Here is a 21,382-nt window from a genome sequence, read left to right as displayed (position 1 = left end):
CATCATTTGGCATAGAAGACCTATAGCATTAACATTTTGGGGAAATCTGTTAGACATCCGACTATTTTCTTTAAATCTTTTATCTAAGGTGCTGGAGCTTGTTACAGTATGCTTTCAGTAAGCATTTTTTGACACTGTAACCAGTGCCTTTTACAAAGTTAATAGACTAAATCAGGGGTGAGTGATTACTGTTGGATTATTTACTATTTTGGGTGAATCATTCCTTTAAAGTAATCATATACTTACATTCAATGTGAGAGACTCTGAACTGATGAACAGTGTGTAATTTGTGTTGTTGTGAACTTGTTGTTACCAGGGAGACAGTGGGCCGGATGGCCCCCCAGGTCTGCCAGGGCTGCAGGTAAGTGGACAGACAGCTTAGATGAAAAAATATGTTGTGTGTTAGCGAATAAATGTATGAATTGTTGGTGTGTGTGTGTGTGTCACAGGGCGCACCGGGTTTTACAGGACGAGTCGGCGCTCAAGGAGTTAATGGCTCAAGGGTAAGATTATGCCACAACAAGAATTTATTAGAACTCAGTAATATGCAAGTTAAAGGTGGTTTCCCCCAAGGGCTGTGACTGATTACTAATCATTTACTTTTTTTAGACTGTTAAATGTTGAGAAATAGTGAAAACTGTCCTCAAAACTTCCAGAGCCCAAGGTGACATCCCCAATTTCTTTGTTTTGTCCAGCCAACACTCCAAAACCCCAATGATATTCAGTTTATAGAGCTATAAAACAGAGAAAGGCAGCTTATTCTCACATTTCAGAAGCCAGAACCAGTTTGGAAGAGAGAGATGATGTCAAACTAAGCATCCAGACTTAGTTTTCAGGTTACTTCCTGCGCGTGTAAATTGTTTATTGTTTCTTCCAGGGGGACATGGGACCTGCTGGCAGTGTCGGTCCCATAGGCCCGCAGGTATACATTTTGTTTGATTATAAATGCTGCAGTTATTCGACTTGCTGGAAATGTTTAGACACTGTGTTTGGTTTAAAATGTGTTCCCTTCCTTTTTCTTTCCACTAGGGCCCTCCAGGTTTAGAGGGACAGATGGGACCTCCAGGACTCAGAGGACCCCAAGTGAGTACAGTTCAACACAGTTTTTTTTTTTTACTCGTTGGGGTGCTGATTCATTCACTTTGCAGCTGGTAAAGTGCAGGAGGTTAAAGTCAATCTGTGCGTTTTTTAAACAATATTTTATTGGAAGGGGCAGTAGTTGTACAAAAACATACAAATACAATAAAAATAATAATAAATAAAATAAAACGTTCAATCTGTGCTTCTTAACAGGGACATCCAGGACTGGTGGGTGCTCCTGGACCTAAAGGAGATCCTGTAAGTTTGTTCTCATCAAGTACAATTTGTTCTCTTTTTTTTCTTCTTGATAGAATTGGAACAGAACTGCACACAGTATAAGTCATACAATCATATCCTTAATACTGATACTATGACAGATGTATTTAATCCATTTAATTAGTATGAGTATTTTATAATGAATGAACTTCATGGCTCATTATTTTTTTAGTGTGTAAAATGTGAAGTGGAACTAAGGTTCAATGAATCTTCATGTGGAAACAATAAACAACGCAAATTATGCATTTCATGCTAGTGACTGTTGGGTTAGCAAAGATTTATTTAGACAGCAAAAGGAAATTTAGGATTTTTGACAAGGGAAAAAAAATCTAGAAAACATAAAGTCTATCAAGTTCAGGGTCATTGTAGTGAAAGAGTTTCTTTGTTGCTGCTCAAATAATGTTTAACTTCTTAATATGAATAATAGTTATAATAGTATAATATTCACTCAGGCTCATTTGGTTGGTCATTTTCAAAGGTTTGAGAACCACTGGTTTAGGCCAAGTTGTATGTTGGTTGACATGCAGAATGAGAAATCCAAAGTAATGAAGCAACATGTAAAGGCAGCTGATCCGTCTTACTATCTAAGAACAGACAATACAGTATCTTCTTCTTGTTTTCTCTTCTGAGTTGTCTCTTTTTGTGTTCGTATTAGGGGCCTGTGGGGCCTATGGGTGCCCGAGGGGATCCCGGCTTTGAGGGCCCCATGGTGAGTTGCACTTGGACATATTCGGCAGGGTATTACATCATTGCATTACAGTCAAACACACATCGGTACAGACATTGCATGGAGAGATGAGATGTACGTATGTAAGAGTTTCCGTCCCAGTTGTCTGCAGGGTTTGGTGGATGATTCTGCAACTTTTGTCACCAAAGCAGAACAGACCTTACAGTTCACACTGATACACTGTAAATATATTTGCTGATTGATCTCTACAAGCACTCTGTTAGTAGATAGCATATTGAAGCCTCACAGTGCCATCTGCTGGTTGGATCATGCTGCTGGACATGATGCTGCCAGACACCGCTTTACTGTAGTGTAACTCATTCCACACATTTATTATTTATTCCCTTAGACATCTTTCAAAATAACATCTTTACTAGCCATTTGATCTTTTATATATCTTTTAAATGATTTCATATGGAATGTGATCATTTCACTTGTCTACACGTTGAATATTGTTTCTAAAATCCTGAAGTACTTAATCCATCGTCATACTTTTTGGGATTATTTACAGGGTTCACCAGGGGGACAGGGTCCTATGGGTTTTCCTGGGATACTGGTAGGTGCTTTTGATAGATTTACAAACATATTTAAAGCAAAACATTATTTGCTGCACCTCACTTTGACCATTTCTATTCTTCACAGGGTATAAGAGGACCAGATGGGGACAAGGGAGATCCAGGGCCTAAAGGGGACAAAGTAAGAACCGGCAACTTTCCAATTAATAACACTAACAGAAGAGAATGATGCAATGTCAGAGAGCTACTTTAAAGGAATAGTTCAGCATTTTTGGAAATATGCTTATTCACTTTATTTTCGAGAGTTAGATGAGGAGATCAATACCAGTGACATGTTTGTACGGGAATGACGGTATGAAGTTACAGCCAGCAGCCGGTTAGGTTAGCTTACCACAAAGACTGGAAATGGGGAAACAGCTAACCTGCCTCTGTCCACAGTTAACAAAGTCCACCTACCTGCACCTCTAAAGCCCACTAATCAACATTTTTTCTCTTACTTGTTTAATCCATACAAAACTGAAGTGTAAAAGACACTTTCTTAAAAGACAGCTTCGTATACTTATTATAAACCTCTCTTACTCTGAGGTTTGCGAGTGTTCTAAGTCAGATTCACCAAACTCTTAGCTGCATGAACTTGTGAATCACTCGTTTGAGTCTGATCAGTGTCATCTGTTCATGAGGGAGTGCATATTTGTGAGCTTTCATCATTAGCATAATCAACACTTGTAACTGCCATATATGGCTGCCTGTTTTGCTCTGTCTGTGGGGAAAGTTTCATTCTCATAAATGTTACCAAAGAGTAAAAAGAAGAATTTCCCACCGCAGTCTCAAGTCCCAAATGTAGCAGTGTCAGTAGTGATATCAGAAGACCCAAAACAATTAGAAAATATTAGTACAACAGCTCCAAACGCATGTCATCAGAGCAGCGCTGCTTTGACACATACACAGAGGGAGCGATTTTACATGAAGTTAGATTAGTGTTTTTAGAGCACAGTGGTCCATGACTAATATGAGAGGCAGTCATGTGACGGAGATGCAAGATGGGATGATATTATAGCCTATAGTAGATTATGTTTGTCAGGTGCAAAAGATCAGACTGAACAAAGACCTGCATACAGACTCTGAGGCAGCTGACTGAAGAGAATTTGCCTAACAACCACTGAAACGTAGAAGTTGCTCAGTAAATTGGCAGCCATGATGATGGCACACGAAGGCAAAGACAAATTCCTTGTATGTGAAAACCTGCTTGGCAATAAACCTGATTCTGATGATGATCTTGTGAACAGAATATTAATTTATGAATTTTAAGTTTGCCTTTAGTTTACTTATATTGGTATCATAATTAAATTACAAGGCATCATGATTTCAGTGATTTTGCCCTGTGGAGGACAAGCTGTATGTGATTCATACAGCATGTCTGGACCACTCATGATATTGTTAGTATGTCTGAATTTCTCTCTAATCACTTAAGAACAAATATGTTCGTACATTTGGTTCTTGCATGTGGCAGTGTGGTTTTACAGGAGTTATGCGCAGGACTATTTCTTGACCGGGCACAATCACCGTCTGGAGTCTCTGCTAGTTGCCCTGCAACCTCATGGTGACTACAAGAGTACAACAAAGCATCTTTCCCAAAATGCAAAACTATTCCTTTAACTTCTCATGCACTGTGTGATTCAGAAAGGTTTCTGTGCCTTTTCATAATAAAAAAATGCTTCTGTTTTTATCTCAGGGTATTCATGGGGCAGCAGGTATTAGGGGTCCTCAGGGAGAGAGGGGCCCCACCGGCTTCCTAGGTTTCCCAGGCACCAAGGGCCAGCCTGGTCCCACAGGCACTGAGGTACAGTGTACAGCACTGTGATAGCCGTCATCTTTTTTGTAACATTGATCGACATTAATAGCTGTGTTCAATGGAGGTTTTATGACAAATAGGTCATGAATGAATGAGCTCAGTGGATGATGTTTTGTCAAGCTTAGCAATTTTTAAAGGTAAAAAATTGATCCTTTTTTTCAAGAAAATTCATCATTTTTAAAGTATTATCCTAATATAGGTGACAATATTTATAAATAAATATACGTAACCTAAAGGTAAAGCTTGTTTTTTAGATAACATGCCACTTGTTTTAGTTGTTATATATATACCTAAACTGTAGTACAGCATTTGCAGCGTAATATTGTATCACATGCTCTTTTAACCAGGAGAAAGAAGCTGCAAGTGAAGGTGAAAAAGGAGGTGTGCTTGACTGATTTTTATATTTCTTCATTCAGGGCACAAATGGAGAAACTGGCCCTCAGGGAAAACAGGGCAGCCGTGGGTTAAAGGTCAGTGATGATTTGTGCGTCTGAAATGTCAGATGACTTCATGTGTTGATCCAAGTGCCACTTTAACTGTGAAACATTAGAGCTTCCAGTGGCCTCCTGCATGTACATTTAACAACTTAATATTGTGAAGTGAATTACTGCATGAATTTAACACACTCCTGATTGTCTCTGCACTTGGTCATTCCACACAAATATTTATTGTTTTAAGAAAGCAATAAGTAATAAAGGCCTTTTCGTGCAGCATGCAAGTCAAAGTGAATCATATGACTCATCACAGCTAGAGTCACTTTCAGTCCTCTACTAAAAGTTGAATCAGTCGTTGAAAAATAAAACGTTTAAGTTATATTTTGTTGTCTGATGGTCAGAGGTCAAATCTTAGAGAGATTTTGATGGTTAAAAACGAATCCACAACTTACAGTCAGACAAGTGACTCCAGGGATGACAGGTGTCTGCCTCCAAACAGTTTTTAGCAATTCATGGATGACATGTTGTCATGGAGCGTCCTTACAGCGCAACGTCCCCAGTTATAGTTTAGCTGGGGACCTGCGTTACATGTCGAGCCTCTCTCTCTCCCCTGGTTTTCTGTCTGCATTTTCATTGTCAAATAAAGGCAGAAACACATACACATTTTTTATTATCCATTTTGAGGGATTGTACTGTAGATCCCTACTATATTTATATGCCACACTCTGCAGCATGGTTATTCACCGTTGCAGTCCTTACAGCAACATCTGCTGGCGAGGGAGCGTAGTGTCAGTGAAATGTGTATTTGCAAACTTTGACTTTAATGATGATGATCTCTACTAATAAGTAAATCTAAGTAATACACATTTTGGGATTTACACATTTCTGATATGATAACTCTTTACTCATTATTAAATATTTTTGTGAATTCAACATTAAAATACACATCACAGACAAGGGGATGACACGCAGCAAAGGGCCATAAGTCAGACTCGAACCCATGACCGCTGCAGCAAGGACTTAGCCTTTGGTACTTTGTGCACCAGCTCTACCACATGAGGTACCAGGGCACCCCTGCTTTCTAATTTGGACCCATTTCATCCATTTTAAGGATAAAAATCAGTACAGCATACAAAGATAGACAAAGCAAGGCAGTCTTGTTGGTGTGGATATTGATGCTCAGCCACAGTCACTAATATCTGAACCTCTTTAAAGGGCAACCGGGGATCAGATGGACGAAACGGCAAACCAGGACCCAGAGGGAACAAGGTATTACAATAGAATTGAAATAATAGAGGAATTTAAACAAAGATGAACACGATATTGTTATTGGAGCTAGCATACACATTCTTATTGGTGAGCATCTCTCCATTGTCTGACAAACTCTTTAGGCACGTGACGTGTAAGTTGCTCTGTATTCCATTATCAGGTATATGATGCTGATGTAGTCTTCTCTCTTGACTTTTGTCTAGGGTCGGACTGGAGAGAGGGGCCACGCTGGCCAACCTGGCCCTTCGGTAAACTTAAAGCCTGTCAGACATGATTCCAAATGTAGTAGAGCCTGAATTCTGTATAGTTCTGCTTCAAAATGCAGGTCTTTAACAATTAACACAAGGCCTTTAAGACTAGTTAAATTGTCATTATTATACATTTATATGGTCTACTGATGGCCTAAAAACCCAAATTCTCTATGCATATGTGATTATATTACTATCTAAACATACATATTAAACCTCTCTCTATCATACTGACCTGCAGAGACAAAACACAACAATGTCTTACACTTCGGGAAGAGTTGTACAGGATTAACAGTTTGCATGTGTGTGTCTGTGTGTGTTTTTGGTTGATCCCTCCCAGGGTTTGCCGGGGCCACCTGGACCAGAGGGAGCAGAAGGAAAGCCTGGTACACAGGTTCCCATTCTCTATCATATTTCAATTCCATCACCTGTAAATGCTTAATGTGTCTGTGTGTCCCCTACTTCCTGCATTTATTATTTTGTGATTTATTTTGATTTTATTTTATTATTTTACTGTGTGGATATCACACACATCTCATTACCCGTCTTGGTTTTAGTCCAGATTTTGTGTCTTTTATTGTGTAAAACTAGTGCTGAATGTGTATCTGCATAGGATCACACCCTTCACTTCATTTAAGGAAAAATGTTCCTCTCAATACATCTTATGGCTGTTGGTTTAAAGGAGAGACATACTGACAGGTCACTCATACAGTGTGTAGTAATTGTTGGTTCAGACAGCAGGAGGCAGTCTTTGTACGTTACAGGAGTACTATGAGGAGCTGTGGTGTAGAGTTCATGCTTGGTCTTTCTTATTCTATTGAAAGACAGCACTTAACTTGACTGAGAGATTTATTCTAATAGAGGGATGCATTACAAAAAGTTAACATCTTCATAATCAGCAATTAGTAGTAACTAACTCCAACTAACTTAGTGACTGATTTGCCGATTGATAGTAATTTCAATAATCAGTGGATAATTTAATTCATTTACGAGGAAAAATGCTAAACATTCTCTTGTTCTAGCTTCTCAAATGTGAGGACGTGTGCTACTTTTCTTTGTTTGAAATCATTTTGTATTGTTCGTTAGACAAAACAAGCACTTTGAAGATGTCTCCTTGGCCTCTGGGAACTTGTAATGGGCAATTTTCTGTCATTAATCATCTAATTATAAAAATAATCAACAGATTACTCAAGAATGGAGATGATCATTATTTGCAGCCCTAAACTTGGGTGACTCCATCTTAAAATGCCTCCACTGCAGTTTCACTTGTGTCAAGACATTGTCTTTATTTTAAATAAATGTACAGAAACAAATAAAAAATAGTTTTGAATGAAATTGATTAAAGAAGTTATTTGACACTTTGGGTAATATGCTTTATTTTTTATAAGATTGATGCCACTTTTTAATCAGTGCAGTAAGTATGAAAGTACAGCCAGGGGACAGTTAACTTAGTTTAGCCTAAAGACTGGAACAGGGGGAAACAGCTAGCTGGTTATGTCCAGAGGTAACAAGATATGCCTGAATGCTGCAAAGTGGATGTGAGAAAAGGGCAGCAGAGCATTAACATAATACTACTGGCCAGATTAACAGTGTGATAACCACAACTGGAAATTATTGTTTACAGTATATTTACTATTTACCATGACCACATTATTTTCCCAACCTTAATCATGTGATTTTTGTTTATATAACATAACTAAAATGCAACCATTTTTAAACATGTACAAACGTTGTTCACATGAGAGATCATCTTGTGGCTGTGGCTTCATATTTAATGAGCAGATATAAAAGTGACATCACTGTTCTCATCTAACTCTCAGCAAGAAGGCAAATTAACCAAAATGTTGAACTATAACTTTAAGATTAAATGACTTGAAAATTTAATTCATTAAAGTCATTATATTTACTATTTGCTCTCTGAATGACCTGCTCTGCTGTTGGGAAAAATTGCATTGTTGGTGTTTTCTTTGTGTTTCAGGGTCCCTCAGGTGCAGCTGGCAGTGCTGGCAGTAAAGGGCTGACGGTAAGACTGTTACCCTCACAATGACCTCAATGTTCTGCTCATGACATCATCCCTCCTGCTCGGCTGGTTTGGCTCTTTGCCACAAGCTGCAGGGTTCAGCAGAATAATAACACATTATTACAGTTTTACAAGACAGCTCCGGATTAAATATGGAGGCTTTTATTGATTTGTGAGCAGGCAAACACAGCAAACTCTGCCAACACAAAAAAAAGTTTTAACAGGACAGAACAGAACCTGCTACCAGCCAGTTAAAGATATCAGGTGTGCTCACTGAAAGCGTCTGGGGCTGATCAGAGTTCATGTAAGCACATGTGTGTATGTATCACACACATACCTACACATATTTTATGTAGTATAGACACACCCTTTGCCCAAAAGTATTTAGACACCTATTATTATTGTACCTATGTGTTGGTCATTCCAACCGTGGATTCATCTGCTGCTCTAACAGCCTCCACTCTTCTGGGAAGGTTTTCCACAATATTTTGGAACCTAGCTGCAGGGATTTGTTCCCATTCAAAACTGGATTTACTACTTAAGCTTAAACCTGCTGAGTAACAACTTTTATTATGAACAAATGAACATGTACAGACGCTGTTGACGTTAGTGATATCACTCTTCTCATCCAACTCTAGGCAAGAAAGCTAATTAGCATATTAACTAAAATGTTGAACTATAAATTTAAGATTAAATGACTTGATAAGATAGACATCATTAATTGCTCAAGTTAACAAAGACAAATGTAGCCTGTTAAAGAGTCTTGAATTAAACTTCACAAATCTCATCAAATGAAATGGCCAAGAGTCAATTAAATGGCAGATTAAGCAACTATCATGAAAATACTGAATCAACTAATTTAAGCCAATAATTTAACAGCTCAGTGCATATCTTTTAATTTTTAGAAATAAATGACAATTTGTTCCACATTTGTACTTTTATAATTTTGGTCAACTTTGCAACTCTCATAATGTGTTCTGTCATCCCACTCTGTCCCTCTTTACTTCTTGTGGCAAATGTTTGATTATTTCTGCTACTTTTCCAGGGCTTTCAAGGAATTGCTGGAGACGGAGGAGCAGATGGCCCTCCAGGTTCTCCGGTACGCTTTGTGATCCTTCTGTGGTTGTGTCATTTGGAAGACAGAAGCGTACAGAGATGAGGCAGTCAGGCAGGATGTTTGTTTGAGATGAACAGATCCTCTGAAGCATGAAGCTTGAGAAAGAACAGCTGATTATATATCTATTTTCTGTAAAATAAATGTTTAAGCCAACAGTGCTTTGTTTAGAATTGAGAAACTAAGCTGAAAGCTAAAGCTACATTGTCAGTGTTGGTGTGCGTATCTGATTGGCCGGACAGATAAAAGGATAGTATTGATTGGAACTTTGGACCTTGTTTGACAGTGTTTTTATCTGACAGGGGCCTCTGGGGAAACCAGGACCCCCAGGTTTGCCAGGACCCCCGGGAGACAAGGTGAGTGCACAGGCACATAGCAGTAATGACCTGCATTACATCAGCACACACAGATATCTGCTGTATGTGTGTATTTTGTCATTATGTGCTGTGTAGATATCTGCTGTATGTGTGTATTTTGTCATCATATGCTGTGTAGATATATGTGTTGTGTGTGTTTTCTCAGGGTTTCACAGGGAAGCCAGGCATGGAGGGACCTCAGGGCCCAGTAGGCATGTATGTAAGTGATTCTTGAGCCCCTGTACTACCTTTACACAGCATACACATAATGTATACAGAAGACAGTATACAGTACATGAACAATATACCGTATAATTGCACATTAATACACTGTTTCTACACAGATTCTTACCTGTTACCAGTATGTGTTAATTATTTGATACTAGAGCTACAATGATTTGCTGATTTATCTATTAGTTGTCAACTATAAATCGCCATCTATTCTGATAATTTATTCATAGTTTTGAATCATTTTTTAAGAAAAAATATCAAAATTCTGTGATTTCAGCTTTCTTTCATCCTCAACCACAGTAAACTGAATATCTCTGGGTTGTGGACAGAACAAGACATTTGAGGGCGTCACTTTGGGCTTTGAGTAACACTGATCAAAGTTTTCAACATTTTATGGACCGAACAACTAATTGATTGATCGAGAAACGTTAGTCGCTTATGAAAATCATTAGTTGACACGAAACATTGATGGTCAGTATGTTAATGTAATTCATAAGGTTTAAAAGAGGTATATTGCATTGAATATTTTGATGATGGATTTTTATGTCCTCTCACAGATAACATTCCTGCTGAAAAGGGACACTGTTCACTGAGTTTAGAGTAAATAATGTCAATCGATGTTGAAGCCCTGCCACAAAGAATCCAGACTGTTCTAGGGGCAAAGGGGTCCTACCCAGTATTAGAAATTTCCCAATTTGACCCATTTCATTTTACAGTTTCCCTTCTCTCCAAAGAAAAGAGGCATGGGTTTAGGATATTTCTGAGGAGATTTCAGATGAGTTATGGGCAAAGGAGTTAGATAGGATCAAAACACGTTCTATCAATGCTAGACTTCAACTCATTTGAAGTCATGCATCGCCTGGAATCTTCCCCTCTGTTTCTGCCAGCTGTGATAAGTGTAAGTAGGTGAAAGGACCCTGAGTCATCTTTTCTGATCTCGCCCCAACCTCAAGAGTTTCTGGGATGACATTTTTCATTTGAACAGTGACATACACAGCACGGCAACTAGTGCCTGACAGTCTCTCTGTGATATTGGGTTTGCTTCAACTACTCTTTGACTCTTCCTCCACCATTGCAACAAGTCCTGATGTGTGGTATGGTCTTATCAAAAAAGGTTATCCTGGGCGCCCGGATAGCTCAGTTGGTAGAGCTGGCGACCTATGTACCAAGGCTGAGTCCTTGCTGCAGCAGCCCAGGGTTTGAATCCAGCCTGCGGCCCTTTGCTGCGTGTCATGCCCTCTCTCTGCCCCCCTTTCCTGTCTATCTTCAGCTGTCACTATAATAAAGGCAATAAAATACTAAAAAGGTTATCCTGAGAATGGAATGAAAATCTGTTTCCCTTCCTTGCTTTAGAAATGGCTAAATGACATGGTTTCTTGTCTATACCTTGGATAACTTTTTAAGATCTGGGGCCTTTTATTGAACGTATAAGGAGTGAGGGGACATGGGAGCTAATTGTTTTCTACTTTATTTCTGACTGTTGATCTAGTTGTGAATATTACATTCATAGTACATATTGATATAGATGCACTTTTTCTGTGAGCTGGCAGTTTGCTTTATTTTGTTCAACTCTTTTTTGTGTTGTAAAAAAGGAAAACATTCATAAATAAAATATACATTAAAAAGAAAGGTTTACCCAATGCATTAGGAGGTGCCTTTCCCAAAAATGTATGTATAACTCTGAAAAAGAAAATAATAAACCCTACCCAGTTTATGAGTTGTGGCACAGATATGGATCCCCACATTTGCTAGATGTGCCTTTGTAGCATTAACTGATGATTAATGAAATTCTTCCCTCTGTTGTTCCTTCTGCCATCAGGGTATCCCGGGGAACGTGGGCATGCGTGGACCTTCAGGGTTCACAGGAGAAAGGGTAACGTCATCTTTCTTTCACCTATCTTGATCCTTGATAAGGGGAGCTTTGTTGGTTGAAGAAAATACAGAGCGGAGCACGAACTCAGTTCAGGATGTTACACAGTAGAGTTCAGAGGGTGAAAAGCCATTTGTAGCAGACAACATTATCTGTTAATTACAAGAAGAATATAGATTTTTCCCTTTGAGTATGTTTGATTGTTAAACAAATTTAAATATACATGGTAATGATAGAATGATTAAGGGATTAAAAGTAAAATTATCTAAAAAATTCATCCATATTTGGATTCATTGTACAGTTTATCAGTTGTTCTGTACTGTTTTTATGCATTGAATATAAAATGAAATAGGGGGCGTCAGCTTACTCAGTGATAGAAAAAGGGTCCCTCAAGGAACTACTGTTTTAGATCTACTGTTAAATTCTGTTTGTAAGAAATGATGAACAATGACAATAATAAACTCTTATTTTTCTTCTTCACCAGGGTGAGCCAGGTTTACGAGGTTTACCTGGCCCTGTTGGGAAGCCAGGACCTGCAGTAAGTGTCTGTGGTTTATTTTTGTTTTTTATTTCCTATCTTTTGACCCCTGGGAACTGTTAGGGGTATATGAGAGTGCAGGGGATATTGTTCAGGGGATTTGATTAAGACAGAAGCTATGATGGGGTCACAGCAAGGAGGGTTTGGTAAATAAAAGTAAACCAGTGAAGTGTGCAGCTGGTGTGCAGGGACTGTCTGTTTATGAAGACGAACAGGTCGCAGTGATTGATTTTGTTGGGGGCACTGGTGGCAAAGCTAATGGCAGAGAGAGATGGCACGTCCGCCTGATAGAGGACAAATAAATTGCTCCTGTCACTGCCCTCCAGCCTGTCCCCTGCAATCCAGAGTGCCAGGTGACATCCTCAATGACAAAGCCGTTCTCTCCACATGTTACAGCCCTGTTGCACTGTGGACTTCATGGCAGTAGAGTAGAAAAACTAGAACTGACTGACTTTGACAATGTTTTGCCATCTCTACAGCTTACCAGCAAGCAGTGATTTCCTCTAGCTTAATATTGTTTGTATTTATATAGTGTACTGGCTAAATGTAGCTGAATATTTTTATATATATTTCTGCTTACATATGACCATTGTTTCAACAGTATTTCATTAACTTTATCTTATTATGTAGCAGATGATGAAAATATGGTGTTATAATATTGTTCATTTTTGATAGTTGCGATCAGGGACTTTTTCAGATTGTTTTGGCCAAAATGTCAACATAGTTTCCAGGAAATAAAAATGACACAATAGAAAACACAAACACATGTTTCTACAGCAACCCAGAAGTGAATAACTAAACACTTTGCGATTGGAAGAGTCGGGTGAAGCGAGGAAGTTGCGATCTGCAGTTACACAGCTAGATGATGCTAAATACTACACCCTGGACCTTTAAATAAATACTAACCATTTGACACAGGGGCAGGCTTTAGGGCATGCGGTTTCTTTAATGGTATGGAAAAGCCTGCTGTTTATTATGGCATCATTTTGGTGTCATTCTCGAATAATAAACAGATATTGTGACAGGTGATGGTTCGAAGTCAATAACGTAATTATTATGACCGGTCTAGAGCTGTGAAGGAGACTTCTGAATACAAGAAGTGCAACAGGTCTTTAACACAGACCACATGAAGAATATAAACTCCAGCAGAGATTTGTTAAATGTCCTTCAACACACTCTTGTATGCACCTGAGTATAGCAATCCACATACAACCCCTCACACACCTGTATGCAATGACACACCTTTCTTTGGTTGTTTTCTCAATAATTAGACTAGGTCTTTCACTGCCCTGCACTGGTGGCTTTTTCCCTGCTTTGGTGAAGTTGTAAATGAAGCTGAAAGGTCAAACTTTCTTCTTGTCAAAGTTTCTGCACCCTATAAATCAATCCTCCCCTTTTGGTTGGTTAGGTTTGGGAATAAGATAGTCCCTCTTGCATGGAAAGAGTTACTTTCAGAAATGGAAGTGGGACTCTTCTGAAGTTCACTCCTTGTCCAAAGTCCTCCCTGCAGTATCATTGGACACACCTTTTGCTCACTCACATGGCTGCCCACTGCTGTGGTAAAATCCATCAATCTGTCATAGAGTAAAGTTATACATTGCTGAGAAGGTGGATTCGTCAGCTCTTGGCTTGAACACTTAAATACGGTGGTAAACTGACTGCTTTTGTGTCCACATCACTGAATGCATTGAAAGCCGCACTCATCATGGTAGAATATAATCCTGTCAACATAAGGAACAAACGGACATGGAGGTTCTATATTTTGCTGAGAAAAGTTTTCAAAATAGCATGTCCATAATTTATTCTTAGAGGGAATAAAAGAACGTGTAATGAGAACTCTGGATAATAGACATTAAAGGTGTTACAATACAGTCCTCACCATCCTTAAGATGCAGTGATACAGTAGCTATTCAGGGTTTAAAGTGTATTTTAAAAAACATTCTTTTTGTTCAATGTCCAGGTAAGGTGTAGGAGGAAGATAATCTTATAATCTCTTATATTCTAAAAATATCTAAAGAACTCAGTGACATAGGCAGATGACTATTGTGACTTCAACAATCAACAATGATACTGAAGAAAAGGCATTTCACAGTTAGTTAGTTGGAGGCTTATGTTCAGCACCTTAAAACTTTGGAGAATGATATACTGGCTGTATTATGACAGCTAATATTTCACCAAAGCAATAAAAGTTTCACACTACACATAGGTACAAGATAAGGATGTGAAAATGTTCAGAGAGACGAGGGTACAAATGAAATAAAAAATATTTCTTATTTCATCACACACTGCTCAGACGAAAGTGTGAGTTGTGGGTGTGATTAACATGTTCTTACTTGTCTGTTTTTCTTTTCCAGGGTCTGCCGGGTCCCCTTGGAGAGAAAGGACCCCGGGGACCTCAGGTGAGAGAAACCTTTAGTCGGAGAGGTTGTTCCCTAAATCAAAGAGAACAAAATATTTGGTTTTCCCCACACACTGTTGACGGATGCAAACAGTAATGCCAGTGGTTTTTGATCATTAAATTATGACTCAGAATTACACACTATTACTATTATTGTACCTGAGGAAATTTTGTTTGGAAAACCAGCACAAAAAATATAATGTAAAATATTATCTTATAATATAATATGATATCATATCATACACACAAATGAATTATCTCCTCTTCTTTTTAATAATCTCAAACAACAACACATGTTTACAGTTTTAGAATTCAAAGTAATGTAATGCACATGAAGAATTTCCAGATGTTACTGTAAATTAGCTCTTTGGATAACAGCAACATTTTAATCTTGAGCTTTTTATGCTGGGTTTAGCATTAGCTAACACTGTAGCCTCTTAATGGGCAATCTAAAGCATTTTCTAGAGCTTTAACTGTGGCGCAAGGGGGAAGGTGAAGGCTTGGGGCCATGGATGTTGCTCACAAAAGCTTGGGAGGTGGTGGGAATTTACTTACTTATTTTTTGGGACTGTTGGGCATGACAGAAATGGTGTCATGTACAGTCCCTCAGGGCTTAGATTAAAACAGACACAGTTAAAAGCTGTACACCATGTTCATCCTTTAAAATAGTGTATATACAATGATCAGATCTAGTCTGAAAGAACTAATACATTCACTGGGAGACTTTCAGAATCACCAATATTTTTTTCTTAATCAACCAGTGACTAAAGTACAACTGTTGTTGTTTCTCACAGGGTCGACCTGGAGATGAAGGAACCAAAGGGATACAGGGCCCACCAGTGAGTTGTAGTCCACAGTGAAGTCGAGCAGTTTGCAGTTTATAGGACTGTATTTTCACAACGACACATCATTGTTACAGGGTTATGTGTTTGCAATTAAGTAGAATTTGAATTGGACACACAGTTTATTTCATGTCTTTTTGTCTTGGTTTGATAATATGACTCATCATGAAGAATAATAATGTGCACAGCAAAGTTCATGTTGGGTGTCAAACATCATAAGGTTTTGTACTGGTTTTGCTTGACTGCCCACACAAAGAAGCCAGTCAAGGCGTCTGTTGTGTTCTAAACAAATAAACCCTATTAAATCTGTATATTCCTTCAACTAGTCAGACATATTTTGTATGCTTGAGGCTTCTTTTGATCAGGATGATGAAAGACAAAGATAAAGAAAACCTCAATACAGTATCAATACACTATGGTGATGGGGGAATTCACTCAGTCGTGAAATAGTCAAAGCCCAGTGCTTCTAAATTTAATGAAAAAAGGTTATGTAATTGATTGGTTGTCAATGATGTCCCTATAACACCTGCTTAGAATGTATTACTCACAGTCCAGGAACCAATCATCACAAAATTACAAAAATGTCACCTGTCAATCTCTGGCTGTACATGTTGATGTGGACCACTGATCACAAAACACAAATTGACCAGTGTGTGTTGCATGTGTGCTGACATGATCTCCAATCCATTTGTCAAACTTTTCTTAAAATTAAAATTGACTGATTTGACTGAAAATGAGTCCCAAGTGACTGAATGTAAACTGTATGTAGCAGAGACAATGAAGGCACAACAGAAGAGAAAACAGAAATGATCGCAGATCTACGCAGGTCCAGTCCACAATGTCCTCGAAACTCACCCAGAACATTACGATTAGATCAGATTTTTTTGACATTTGACAGAATTTACAAGATTGATCTCTATTCTAGGGCCCTCCAGGTCTTCCAGGTGTTGATGGGACAACTGGTAAACCTGGACCCAGGGGAAGCCAAGGGGCCCCAGGACCCCATGGGCCACATGGACCAGCAGGAATCCCAGTGAGTGGGTACCTACCATCAACTGCTGCTCTTACTTTTATATTTCAGACTTCTCATAGTCTCGAAAGATGAAAATAGATCAATATTTTCATTTAAATACAAGTGTCTGAACATCTGGTTGACTAGTCTTCACAACATATTAAGGAATCACATAAAACTGTTTGTTGGATGTCCTTAGGGGCCACCGGGTGTGGATGGATTATTAGGAGCAGCAGGGGAAAGAGGACACAAGGTAAACTACAGCACATATACAAATTATGTAAAGTCAGTGTTTCATTATGAGAGTTTTGTCTGTGTAACCTTCCTTTATGTCCAGTTACTGAACTGATTCTGTGACCTCCAGGGTTTACCTGGCTTACCTGGTGATTCTGGCCCCACAGGACAAGATGGACAACAGGTTAGTTTAGTTTTCTAGTGAAGCAAAGAAAGCAGTATTTTCATATATCCAATATCGAAATGATCTACTTTATTTTTCTATCACCCCCTTTATTATAAACATAGTGAAATAATAGTAAACTCATAGATAATGTGTATATATAATAATACAAATAAATTCTAATCACCTTTATTACACCCAAAGCAAATATATGTCTATAAAACAACTATGTTGGAGACAAAAGTGGGGGAAATCAATGTAGACTATTCCCATGTATTTTGGTAATGGTTATTGGAAAAATTTGGGGCGATGATATTCATAGGTCATGTGTAGTATTTTACTTTGGTAATATGACAGGAGATAATGTGATAAAGGTCCAGTGTGTAACATTTAGGAGGATCTATTGACAGAAATGGAATATGATATTCATAGGTATGTTTGCTGTATATAATGACCTGAAAATAAGAATTGTTATGTTTTCGTTACCTTAGACGTTTTTGTCTTCTGAGGGAGCGGGTCCTCTTCTACAGAAGCTGCCATGTTGAACCACCTTATGAACAAATAGTGCAAAGAACTGCCAACAAAAAGACAGATGGCTGAAAATTGAGAATAAAATATAGAACTGTTAACTCACAGAATAAGAGCTCAAGAGGAGCGATGTCAAGGGAAATGGGAGAAATTAACAATTATTAAACAAATATTACATGATGACAACACGAAAATGAACCACTGAATATGCCACAGGATGTTTCATGTATATTTTCTTTCCCTTTGTATTTATATTTTTAGCCTGAAGTTTGAACAATTACCTTTTTGAGGATTGTAACATCAGCCATGAATGTGATCAGTAGCATGTTTCCTTTCTGAATTTTACAGAGGATCATTAAGGCAAAGCTCAGTCTGATACTACTCTTACATTCAGAAAAAAACATGGTTGAAAGTTAAAAAGATTGGCTGAAACAGAAGAGAGAGTAAATAGGATGAGGGCAAATTCGCTTATCACCTTTACACCGTTACAAAAGGAACTGTGTACAAAGGCAGCAGAGGACTCATGTTCTTTTGACTCATCAGGGACTCCCTGGCCAAACAGGAACTGAAGGTCCACCTGGACGGAAAGGAGACCAGGTCAGTGATCACAGCAGCATCATTCCTGAGTCTTTACATCACTGTTTGTTCAGACAACAAGCAACTTCAGAAATCACTTCAAATGTTTGTTTCGAATAACATGGGGCCAAGTTAACTTTGTTTAATGTTGTGGAGGCAGTCAGCCTCAGGTGTGAGGGAATAAAGCCTTCTGACAGCCAGCCATGTCCTAGCATTAAAAGGGCCTGCGGTCAGTAGCTGTATCTGATTTCCTGTCTTCTTATGTTGCCAATGTTTGACAGGGAGACATAGGGCCTTGTGGGAAACTCGGTCCTCCAGGGATTCCAGGAGAGAGAGGATTTGAGGGCCCAAAAGGCTTACAGGGAGCACCCGGACCAGTGGGTAAAGAGGTGGGTGTAAAGATGATCTTTACTTTAAATGACTGCAGATGTTCTCACACGTGTCCAACCGCTGTCTCATAAATGACAGAGCAGCTCCACAGGAGGTTATTTCCCAGTTCAGTGAAGAATTGAAGGACTTCATCACATCAGTATTACCTTCATCCTGTTTACTTTATATCATCACACAAACAGTGTTATGCTTAACAGCTGTTGTATTTGTTGTTAGTATTGCAGATTATTGTCAGCCTGTAAGTAATGCAGGTGCTCCTTGAAATAAAATTAAATCTAAAAATGGTTTGAAAAGCATTAAACCACCACCACTGTTACAAAAACCGTGAAATGATATTTTACTGATGATGAAATTCCTGTGAGGGTTTCCAAATGCTGATTGTATAACAACAAGATGAGCAGTGAGCTGGCGTGGCCTGTAAACTCTGATACCTTCAACAGGCGTATAAGGCTTCACTCAGCTTCATGAAATGCGTGTTCCACAACCTGAAAATGTACCTTCCACCTTGAAAACATCGGAAATCGAAACATTTATGAAGTCCAGCAGAGTGCTAATAGAGTGTGTAATTGCTTTTTAAAGTACTTATTGGCATTTTTAAACACAATTTTCCAGTTTGTCATTGAATGTATGAAGCCGTCTTGATGATGTGGTGGTAGTTTCTCATCCGTGCAGGCTTCAGAGTTAAATCTTTTATTTAAAAATCAAGCAAAACAAAACAAAAAGTAAAATACCAACAAGAGCCAGAAAAGGAATTATATTTCCCAAACTCTCAAACTATTGTTTTTGTTCCCACATGCAGCAGACAGTTTAACAACTTCAGACTCACGTTCATTCCTCCTCTGCAGGGTGATGTCGGGCATCCTGGTGAAACTGGAGATCCTGGAGCCAAAGGGGACAAGGTCAGCATAATACTTTAGTTTGTTGAAATTGGTGAATGGACAAGCTCTGTGATTAAGAGGATGACTGACCCTTACTAAGTCTAACATTAGCTAAATTAAGATGTGACTATATGTATGTCGCTTTCATCTTTTAACCATCTTCAAAATGTGTTTGTCTTTTCCACGTAGACGAGCCTAGCACATAGCATATCTCAGTACAGGAAAGGAGAAAGCTCAGCTGTTATTGGAGCACAGAGCAAAAAGGGGCGGGGCTTTGTGTATGGGATTGTTTTTGGGATCTGAGTGATGGTCGCAGTTTCTGATCAGACTGTGATTTTGTCGACAGGGAGAGGTAGGACCTCTAGGTTTGTCTGGTCGAGAAGGCCCTTGGGGAGACCTCGGAGAAAACGGCAAAAGGGGCCCAAAGGGGGAGAAGGGCCACATTGGACTAATGGTGAGCACAGTTTTACTCCTCAACAGTTTTGGGACAATGGTGGGTTTGGTATTTTTGTCACATTTTAATGGCACAGCATACTCCCAGCATCAAACATGTTTGGATTTGAGGACCACACTGTTGCACTGACATGTTCCTTCATTACAATGAACACACACCACACCATCCTGCTGCTGTAAATACTAACCAGAGCATAAAATGACTATTGATCTTCCACTGAAAATAATAAACAAATCTGCTATTTCTTCCTGTTTGTGTAACTAGTAGTGACTATTACATTAACTTCACACAAAATCACAAAAGATCCTTGTAAGAAAAGAAGAGGAAGGAAGCAACATCACTGAGATCAGAATGAACATAGTGATCAGCTCCATTAGTCAGCAGCATAAACTGTTCCTGATGTCTTGCTTGCTCATGGTGGTACTGTTGGGTCTCTGTAAATAATGTTATAAAGTGTTCGGTCTAGACCTGCTCTATTTGAAAAGTGTCCTGAGATAACTTCTGTTATGAATTGGCGCTATACAAATACAATTGAATTGAATTGAATTGAATTGAATGTCATGTTCATCTTCATCTTCACAGGGTGAACCGGGGCTGATGGGTGAAGTGGGACCTGCAGGTCTGGCGGGGTTACAGGTCAGTTTGTTGCCGTGATGTGTTGATGCTGTCAATGATATGCTGCTCTCAGCTGCCTTTGAATTAACCTTTATTGGAGCAGTTCACTGCTGAGATTGACATTTATTGATCCACCTGACAGATACGTTGTCCTTTTATCAATTTATTCCGTCTCCACACATGTTCAAACTGTCAATGTTTATAGTTTTTCTCTGGTCTGTTATGCTTATTTTAGGGAATCACAGGCCCTCGAGGACCCCCGGGACTAGATGGACCTCAGGGTCAGAAGGTAAGATTTTCCTTAAATTGCTGTCAGAAACTCACTATATTGTTAAGAATTGTTTCTATACATCAGAACAGAGTAAAGCAAAAATGTAAGTTGTAGGGGCGCCTGGATAGCTCATCTGGTAGAGCTGGCCCCCCATGTACAAAGGCTGAGTCCTTGCTGCAGCAGCCATGGGTTTCAATCGAAAAGTTGTCACTGAAATTTTAAAATGAAATTCTAATGTCACAATTTACAGACAAAATATCTTCATCTTTCTGGATTCATATTTCTTTTCATGATTTCATTAGTCTTTTTTTAGTGTTGAATGTAATCAATCAGCCCAAAGAGTTTCATTTGGTCTTGGTTGGAAAAAATTACTGCAGCCAAATCAAAGGCCATGATATTACGTTCTGAATCAGTACATATTTTGTGTAAAGTAAAAAAAAGAACGAATCTGAGAGTTTGCTTTCAAGAGAAAATCATTCTACCTCTAACTC

General features: G+C 38.8%; 1 protein-coding gene across 2 annotated transcripts in view; it reads left to right on the top strand.

Moving 5' to 3' along the window:
- si:ch211-196i2.1 (collagen alpha-1(I) chain) overlaps nt 1-21,382 on the top strand; it is a 99,242-nt gene that overhangs the window by 61,755 nt on the left and 16,105 nt on the right. For both annotated transcript variants that reach the window (XM_051412947.1, XM_051412948.1), the window contains 30 exons: nt 317-361; nt 450-503; nt 878-922; nt 1,030-1,083; nt 1,294-1,338; nt 2,012-2,065; nt 2,595-2,639; nt 2,726-2,779; nt 4,331-4,438; nt 4,867-4,920; nt 6,100-6,153; nt 6,357-6,401; nt 6,742-6,795; nt 8,380-8,424; nt 9,467-9,520; nt 9,838-9,891; nt 10,058-10,111; nt 11,942-11,995; nt 12,477-12,530; nt 14,885-14,929; nt 15,723-15,767; nt 16,696-16,803; nt 16,982-17,035; nt 17,147-17,200; nt 18,251-18,304; nt 18,565-18,672; nt 19,519-19,572; nt 19,898-20,005; nt 20,588-20,641; nt 20,856-20,909. In XM_051412947.1, the coding sequence (XP_051268907.1) occupies nt 317-361; nt 450-503; nt 878-922; nt 1,030-1,083; nt 1,294-1,338; nt 2,012-2,065; nt 2,595-2,639; nt 2,726-2,779; nt 4,331-4,438; nt 4,867-4,920; nt 6,100-6,153; nt 6,357-6,401; nt 6,742-6,795; nt 8,380-8,424; nt 9,467-9,520; nt 9,838-9,891; nt 10,058-10,111; nt 11,942-11,995; nt 12,477-12,530; nt 14,885-14,929; nt 15,723-15,767; nt 16,696-16,803; nt 16,982-17,035; nt 17,147-17,200; nt 18,251-18,304; nt 18,565-18,672; nt 19,519-19,572; nt 19,898-20,005; nt 20,588-20,641; nt 20,856-20,909 (1,764 nt within the window). The remainder of the gene's footprint in view (nt 1-316; nt 362-449; nt 504-877; nt 923-1,029; nt 1,084-1,293; nt 1,339-2,011; nt 2,066-2,594; nt 2,640-2,725; nt 2,780-4,330; nt 4,439-4,866; nt 4,921-6,099; nt 6,154-6,356; nt 6,402-6,741; nt 6,796-8,379; nt 8,425-9,466; nt 9,521-9,837; nt 9,892-10,057; nt 10,112-11,941; nt 11,996-12,476; nt 12,531-14,884; nt 14,930-15,722; nt 15,768-16,695; nt 16,804-16,981; nt 17,036-17,146; nt 17,201-18,250; nt 18,305-18,564; nt 18,673-19,518; nt 19,573-19,897; nt 20,006-20,587; nt 20,642-20,855; nt 20,910-21,382) is intronic.

This window comes from Dicentrarchus labrax, unplaced genomic scaffold, assembly GCF_905237075.1.
Source record: "Dicentrarchus labrax unplaced genomic scaffold, dlabrax2021, whole genome shotgun sequence".
NCBI classification, from domain to species: Eukaryota; Metazoa; Chordata; class Actinopteri; family Moronidae; genus Dicentrarchus; species Dicentrarchus labrax.
Note: the sequence above shows the minus strand (reverse complement) of the source record. Positions and strands in the feature narration are given on the sequence as shown.